The 8,943-nt window shown below is 47.6% G+C and overlaps 1 protein-coding gene across 1 annotated transcript; it reads left to right on the top strand.

Annotated features, from left to right (window-relative positions):
- Window positions 1–578: 578 nt before the first annotated feature.
- vstm2b (V-set and transmembrane domain containing 2B) lies at window positions 579–7,968 on the top strand. The gene is made up of 5 exons (XM_068313373.1): window positions 579–947; window positions 1,245–1,432; window positions 2,821–2,850; window positions 5,605–6,037; window positions 7,104–7,968. The coding sequence occupies exons 1-5, from the start codon at window positions 890–892 to the stop codon at window positions 7,190–7,192; spliced, it is 798 nt and encodes a 265-aa protein (XP_068169474.1). The 5' UTR covers window positions 579–889; the 3' UTR covers window positions 7,193–7,968.
- Window positions 7,969–8,943: the final 975 nt, after the last annotated feature.

Raw genomic sequence — 8,943 nt, 5'->3', positions numbered from 1 at the left:
AGTTTTTTTAAACAAAAAACATTCAGGTTGCATTTGAAAAAAGACGATGGACCTGCATCAACGGCGTTTACGCCAAACCCAACTGGATAAATGAAATAAGCACCAACACCAAGTGTTTTCCCCACTTCCTGTCATGATGGCGGCGTTACTCTGACTTTATGCAGCCCTGGCAGCAGCTCATGTTTCCAGGGTCAGCCTGTCATGGGATCAAGGCCCTGGGGGACGCGACCTGAGCTCCGGTGTCAGTTTGTGCTGCCTCATGATGTGGAGTTAGATGGTCAGCAGCTGACACCCCAAGAAGGATGGGGAAACAGCCCCCCCCCTCCAACGGAGTTATGGACTGAATTATTAAAACCTCGTTTTCTACATGTCATTAAAAAATTTAAAGGAAGAAGTTCATGAGAGAGGGGGGGGGGGGGAGAGAGAGAGAGAGAGAGAGAGAGAGAGAGGTTTCACCGGCGCCCCCTGGCGTTGCGCTCGGGAATCCACAGGAAGGATCGGGGTCGGTGCAGCAGCAGCAACACCAGAGGAGGGGGTCACACGGACCTGCTGTTCAGTCCGAGCCCCCACCCCCCGACCCCCACCCCCATCAGAACCGGTCCTCCGGATGTCAGAGCGGAGCTGCGTGAGGAGGAGCGAGGGATGAAGAGTCTTCCTCCGGGGGCGACACGGACTCTTCCCCTCCCGTGACTTTGTAACTGTTGAGCCACAGCGGCGTTCCGTGATTCCCGTGATCGTGATCTGGACTATGCTCCAGCTGGCCGTGGGTTCGGTGCCCGGCGGACGTGGGCTTCATCTCTGACCATATTTGGAGCTGTTCGGAGCGGACGCCGCGCATCCAGGTCACCGGACCGACTGATGTGGGGGCTGCGCCCCGGCTCGGTGCGTCATGGAACCGGCGGTCAGCTCCTTCATCGTTCATTCCCTGCTCGTGGTTTGTGTCGGAGGTAAGTGTCCCACGGAAGTTGTCAGAAACACGGGGTTGGAGACATTAAAGATTAAACAGCAGAGTTAGAAACACGTTCAGGGACTCGACCCCCCACCCCCCACCCCCCATTATTGAATGAAACAGCGTGGAGCTTAAGGGATTAGAGCCCAGGTCACAGACGCGGGCATCAACCCCTTTCAGACTGTTAGGATGGACAGCTTACGATGAACCAGTGCATGATGGTCAACCAGGTCTGAACTGTTTCTGAGAGCACTTTCCCTCTGACGTCAACCCCACCCCCCACCCCCTCCATCAGCTGCTTTCACTGAAGCCCCCCAGGATGTGAGCGTTGGGGAGGGGGAGGACGTGGATATGCCCTGTGCCTTCCAGGCTGTGGGCCCCGGGCTCCGGTCCCTGGAGATCCAGTGGTGGTACCTGAAGGAGGACGTCCCTCCAGGACTCCCCCTGGAGCTGCAGATCAGTTCCCCAGCCGCCAGAACCAAGGTGAACACCACCCACTCTGAAGCCCCCCACACAGGGCTGGCCCAACCTCCAAGGGGCCCGAAGCAACACGTGTTTCTGGGGCCGCTCTATCCCTAGATGATCATTCACACATCGACCATAAACGTATTTTATTGTCTAATCTGTTCTTAGCTCAGTGTGAGAACTTGTTGTTATAGGTTCTAATGCTCAGTGATGGTTAGTTATCGGTAAACTTGCAAAGAAATCTTACTCTTAATATGTGGCGAAAGTCATCAAGTCTTCCAAAAAATACTAATACTGTGTATTTTTTCAAAGTTAACTGCTCTTGGGGGCCCCCTGTTGGTGGTCAACTTCCATTGTTTCTATTTTCTTTGTGATCTGATTCTGAACAATGTTTTGTGTTAAATGAGTGGATTCTCTCCTCCATGTCTGTCTATGAGTCACTCTTGACGGAGATGCTTGCCTCGGTCACATGACTACCTTCTTAAAGGAGCCGCACCAGCCGCTAGCACAGAGTACATTACCGCTAAACTGGAACTAATAAAAGAACCAATAAAAAGACAAACGTTGGTCTGTGAAAATACTATCTGACGTTAAATCCGTCCGTGGCGCATAAAAGGTTGTGGGTTCAAAACTAGATCCTCTGATTGGAGGAGAGTTTTTAAGGTGAACGCCACATGTTGTCACGTGTCGTCTCTTTATGTTCTTAACCGTTTCGACATTTGGAATCATGTCACAACTCAGGCAAACGTTACAGTTTCCACCACGAAGCCTTGTTGTGGTCACGGTGCCACCTCCCCATCCCTTGGGCTGCAGGACGACCACGGTGTTACGTAACGGGTCGGGTCCGCGTCAGCGAACACATGAGGCCATCGGGACACTTTCTGTCTATGTTTCTGCCGTTTCCAGACCTTGTCTACATTCTGTTTGCTTTCATTCATCCTACACTTAATGTTTTTTCGTGTTAAAGTCATGTTTTTAGAGCTCTCCATCCATGGTGCAGCTCTAAATAGCATCCTCCTGACGTGGTTCTGATCCTCAGGTGGTAGAGAACACTCTTTAATCAGGTAGCCATGATAGGGCCGTCTGGCAAGACAATGTGGGCATTTGTTTTCCCCCTGTATGACTCATCAGGCGTCTTCGGTCGTGATAGGATCCAGAGACAATAACCTTCTCTGTGGTCTGAGCCCATCCACACGTGAGGCCCGGGTGGGAGCAGAGAGGTCATCTACGGTGTCTTTGAGAACCCACTCCACCCACCTTGCCGCTGTCAGCGCCTTCCGCCACGCGGGGGGAAACGTTGACTTATTGTCACCCATGATGTGCATCTTCTAGTAATTTAAGAGCTGATGTTCTGCTGAGTGTTCAGCAACTGCTGGGATGTGATTCACTCTTCTTTCTCTTCACAGGTCACTCCAAGGGAAGCCACTAAAATCAGTGTAAGCATCCACTCTCCTGCCCGCGCTGAGTGAAGAGAGGTTGTTAGCCAACGTAATGATTAAAAGATGGAGTGTCATATTTCAGTCTGCACCTCTTCATGATGGCGTTGCTATATTAAAAACAGAGTGTCTGGGAGGGGCGGGGGGTGTTCTAATGGCCGATACACCTGATGCTCTAGGAACGATGGGGCTTGGTGTCGCTGAAGGTTGTAGCAGGAAGAAAATAATCAGCTAGTTAACGGATTAATGGAGCTTCTGCTAATTCTAATGTGTAATTTTGATGAAATCCTGGATTCTTCATACGGCTTCCATCCCATAATATTATCAGACCACTGGATCAGTGTTTCCCCAGCTGTGTCAGGTTGACTTTTGGTCATGTTCTATTTCTGTTGTGCCCTTATTAGGAGTAGTTGATACCACCCACTGTTAACTCATTGGCTGCCAGCTCTTTGTTCCAACAAATCTTCATCGGTGGATTATCTCCGAAACATTTATCTGTAGGTTTTTTTTCTGTTCTTGACCGATCCCATGATGCTTCACTCAGAACGACACCCTGTTCGCTCGCCGGTGAGCTCTGACATACCCAACCTGTGTAGCATCAAAAGCTGCTGCAATATGTCTGTCTGGTTCTCTATCCTCTGTTCCATGACTGGATCAGTCGTCATGACGATAAATTCCGTGATTAGAAGGCTGATAAAACCTGTAATACAACATAGTTTTCAAGCTCAGGCACCATTTTCTGAATTTTTTTTTAGCAAATTATCTCCAAAGATCATTTGCTTTTGCTTTTTATCAGGCTTGAATGAGATTGGGTGGAAAATCTAGAGCAGTATGGTAGAAATCCCGGATATGCAAAAAGCTAACACATGGTCAGCACAAAACTACTAAAAAAAATGATTTATACGAATATAATTTGAAATTTTGATCAGAAACTGTTTTCCCCATTTATTTATTTTTTTACGTGACGGGGTGGTGATGTTCTGCTGAACGGAAAAAGTTTTGATAGGAAATTCTACCAAAATTACATAATTGTGACGGAGTGGAACATGAAATAAATGGACACACCTAAATCATCCTATTTTAACCAAGAACTAGCTTATTTTTATATAATTAACACACTTCCTATTAAGAGTAACCATACTTTATTGATCTCACGACGGAGAAATTATCTTTCCTGTTATCCTAAGAGGAAAATATTTCTCACCATAAAAACAATAAATGTGTCAAACTTATTTTATGAATGACACTATGCTGTGTGTAGTTGAAAAAAGGATTGTATTTTTACACAAAACGTCAAAAAGTGCAACTTATATATTTATTATCTACTGTAATGCCTCACTTATTCACGCTTCATGATACGCAGCTTCACTACATCGCAGATTTTTAGTAGGTAGTCGCGCGATACCGTACGTACATGCTATTGGCTGACAGGATCTGTATGTGAGCTGCGTTCCGAGAGTCACGGTTCCTGCTGCGACTTTTCTTTAACAGAAAAGTCTTTTCAAAAGCCTATAAGAGTGTGGGAAAAGATAAGTTCTTCTATACACCTTACAGTGATACTTGGACACGTCATCAGTGATGAAGGTAATACAGATATAAGGTGGTTTAATATTAGTATGAAGAGGGTTCATAAATGTTTAAATTACCGTAAATCATATAATAGTTTATCGCTATATTGTGGAACACATCAACTGCGAGTAACGAGGGATTACTGTAATTGTATTTTAGTTAGACAGGAATCTCCATGGACTATGATGTTTGCAGATGACATTGTGATCTGCAGTGAGAGCAGGGAACAGGTGGAGGAGAAGCTAGAGAGGTGGAGGTTTGTCCTGGAAAGGAGAGGAATGAAGGTTAGCCGCAGTAAGACAGAGTACATGTGTGTGAATGAGAGGAACCCAAGTGGAAGAGTGAGGCTACAGGGAGAAGAGATCAAGAAGGTGGAGGACTTTAAGTACTTAGGGTCAACAGAGCAATAGAGAGTGTGGAAAAGAGGTGAAGAAGCGTGTACAGGCAGAATGGAACGGATGGAGGAAGGTGTGATAGAAGAGTTTCAGCTAAAATGAAAGGAAAGGTGTACAAAACTGTGGTGAGACCAGCGATGTTGTTTGGTCTAGAGACAGTGTCACTGAGGAAAAGACAGGAGACAGAGCTGGAGGTAGCAGAGATGAAGATGCTGAGGTTCTATCTGGGAGTGACCAGGATGGATAGGATCAGGAATGAGAACATCAGAGGGACAGCACATGTTAGAGGTTCTGGAGATAAAGTCAGAGAGGCCAGACTGAGATGGTTTGGACATGTCCAGAGGAGAGATAGTGAATATATTGGTAGAAGGATGCTGAGTTTTGAACTGCCAGGCAGGAGGCCTAGAGGAAGACCAGAGAGGAGGTTTATGGATGTAGTGAAAGAGGACATGAAGGTAGTTGGTGTGAGAGAAGAGGATGCAGAAGACGGTTAGATGGAGGACACTGATACGCTGTGGCAACCCCTGAAGGGAAAAGCCGAAAGGAAAAAAAGAAGAAGAAGACTGTAATTGTATTTGAGTTCATGCCAAGAGGTAAACTTGAATCAATGGTTTCAGACACTCAAACATCACTGATAGCTTTATTGTGTCTCCCGTTCCCCCTTGAATGTTGGGTTCAAACAGATTGACATCTGTAGGCATCTTTGGCAGCCAGTGAGTTGACATCTCATTCGGGTGATCACTATGGTTACCACCCGTGGTGTTCCACCAGCCATGTGCTCCTCTTCCAGACGGTCCGTGTGCAGGGCAACGCCATCTCCCACCGCCTCAGCCTGTCCAGGGTGAAGAAGGAAGATGAGGGCGTGTACGAGTGCCGAGTGTCCGACCTGTGGGCCGAAGAGTCCGAGGAGTTCGCCGTTCACGCTGCGCTGCATGTCGCCGCGGGCGACGGCATGGTTGCAGAAGAGGCCGTGTCTCACATCCAGAACCGCTGGCCCCTGAGGAACAGGAACACGGGCGGGGGAGGCGGAGCACGCCAGACCAGCACCGAGCCTGGCCACGTTGTTGAAGGAGGTCAGAGATCAGCGCAAGGGGAACAGCGGGGGCCTCAGGAGGCCCACCCAGGCCTTCTCCCCTCCATCCTGTCCACCCCCACCACGGCGGTTAAGTCGTCAGCCTCGCCGCTGCTGGGGAACGCAGCCGTCCAGCGGCAGCGTGGAGCTGGTGAGTGGGTGTGGGGGGGTTGGGATGTGCGGCCCCCAGTGGTGGACCAGTCCAGTCCCGTAGCTAATAAGTTAGAATGTGGTGGGGCTGGGAGGGGTCCAGATGGGCGTCATTTTGGGGTCATTTTTGTTTGGTAAGTCCTTCCTGTGCCCCACACTAACCTGAAGCAAAACAATGCTAATAAATATTACACCTTTGGTGGGGGGAGGGGGGTTAACCTGGGGGTGTCCATTGATCCATCATCAGTTCTGATTACATAAATAAAGGCAATTATTGATTGGGAAAGAACGAGATCCAGTCTCAGCTGATGTTGTATCCACTCGCCAACATGCGGTAAAGAACGAGATACGGTCTCACTGATGTATCCATCCGCCATCAAGTGGGAAAGAACGAGATCAAGTCTCAGCTGATGTTGTATCCATCCACCGACACCTGGTAAAGAACGAGATGCGGTCTCACTGATGTTGTATCCATCACTAACTACCGTTGTGTCCTGAAGTATGTCCAACAAAAATATGGACAGCTCGTATCTCAAAGAACTCGAATGTGCAGCAGCTCATTTCTGGAGGTACTGCTGTATTTTGTGTAATGGGTTCAGAAACATGTCTTCTGTTCCTGAAAGTGAAACTTGAACTTTAAAAGGACACTTGAACAGATAATATATTACACCAAACCACTTTAATCAGGAGAGACTCGAGCGAGGAAGAACAGGATGACACTGTTGAAGAAATATTCATTGTATTGTGAGCAGAAGTATCGTCTTTGGCACTCACACTCTGGCAGGAAGTAGATCACTGATGATGGATTAGGTCTTTCCAGTGTGAAGGAGACTTCCCTCCCCAGGAGTCTTCCCAGTGGAGGTCGGGTGGGAGGAGTCTGTTGGTGGTATTCATCTGACCTTGAGCTTCAGGATTATTTGTAAGAACTGCAGCTGGAGTGACTTCGTAAGAGCTCAGCTTGTCCTGCTGCTGCTCTGGTAGTTCTGTTGTTTCTCGTAACTCTGTTGAAGCGGTTGAAGCGTGAAGTCAGGATCTGATGGTCTCCTTTTTCTCTTTTCCTGTTCCAGGCCAGGGTCTGCTGAGCACCATGGACCCTCTCCTCTTCATCGGCCTCCTGTATCTACATAAACTCCTTCCCTTCCTGGTGATCCAGTGAAGAGACTTCAACCAAGGGGATTGTACCATCTACTCCTTTAATCGAATCTTCTATACCAAATAAACCTACAAAGCAGCCAGCAGTTAGCGCCCTCTGATGAGGAGAGGTCACCACGAAGGACGAGTGGAAGGCCAACAAAGAGAGAGACTGCTGAAGGACATCGTCAGACACTGAAGCTGACATTAAAGCTGAAGCTGGCAGTGGTGATGGGGCGTCCAAACTGATCCTCGCTCAGTGTCTACATGCATGATATATGTCCTTCTGCTTTAGGCGTAGCTCTCCCCAAACTCCTGATGCTCATGTTTCTATGCGGCACTTCCACTTTGGACACGGATCAGCTCCGTATGACCCCCGTGTGTTTCTGTCCGTAGAAAGGTGGCGTGATCGGCATGACTTCTTCTTGACCACCCAAATGTTTTCTGTGGGCCTGTCAGACATCTTCACAAGTCAGACCTGCAACCAGTCCACCAAGGGTGTTGGGTGGTCCACACAGGGTGTCTGTACACCCAGGGTATCAGTCCACCCGACATCCTGGGTGTAAGTCCACCCAGGATGTCCCTCTACCCGGGGTGTCGGTCCACCCGGGTGTCTGTCCACCCACGGTGTCGGTCCACCCAGGATGTCGGTCTACCCGGGGTGCCAGTCCACCTGGGTGTCTGTCCACCCAGGGTGTCGGTCCACAGCAGATAAAGCCTGTTGGTTTTGTAATAAAAGGTTGATATTTAAGTTGTGTATTGATGCATTTATGTCACTGTGGAGGGATATTTGACAAGACAACATCCATCCATCCATCCGTCCATTATCCATCCATTTTTCACAATTGTCTCATCTCACAGGTCACAAGTGTTGCTGGAGCCTATCCCAGCTGACTAAGGGTGCGAGGCGAGGTATGATGTGTCACCAGAACCTTCTTGCTTTCTTGCTGTGTGGCCCACTGCGCCACCCTGGTGCACACATACATATTTATAAATGCATATATATTTACTTTTCACTCTTCTTTGCTGAGTGTGTGATGTGTTTAGAAATCTACATTGGCTGGAAAAGAAATTCCAGTTCTTGTAAACACATTGACCATAAACATGCTTTGGAACAGATGAAGCTTCAGTTTCATGAAGGCTCCTTCAGAGACGAGCTGGTCTTTATTCAGACCCAACATGAGAAGAATATTAGAGAACAAAAAGAACTCACTTTAACAGAAATAAACCTCAAGCAGACCCAAGACTAACAGTCAGCGATAGGGATGGGGAGATGAATGGGGGTGATGGATGGGGGAGGATCAGTAGAGAGAGGGAGAAACAGGCTGACATGCGATCACAAGAAAACCAGCTGTTATAACAAAAAGATTGCCGTCTAGTATTTGACATTATTCCTCTAATTAATACCAAAGATAAGGATGATGATGATGGTGATGATGATGACAATGTTGATGATGACAATGATGACGATGATGATGATGGTGATGATGATGACGATAACGATGAGGATGACGATGATGATGATGACGATGATGATGATGATGACGATGACGATGATGATGACGATGACGATGATGATGATGATGATGACGAAGATAAAGATATTGATGACGATGATGATGATGGTGATGATGATGATGATGATGATGACGACGATAAAGATGATGATGATGATGACGATGACGATGATGACGACGATAAAGATGATGATGACGATGATGGTGATGATGATAATGATGATGATGACCACGATAAAGATGATGATGGTGATGATGA

The sequence above is a fragment of the Antennarius striatus genome, chromosome 1, assembly GCF_040054535.1.
Source record: "Antennarius striatus isolate MH-2024 chromosome 1, ASM4005453v1, whole genome shotgun sequence".
In the NCBI taxonomy this organism is placed as follows: Eukaryota; Metazoa; Chordata; class Actinopteri; order Lophiiformes; family Antennariidae; genus Antennarius; species Antennarius striatus.
This window is presented reverse-complemented; position numbering and strand designations above follow the sequence as displayed.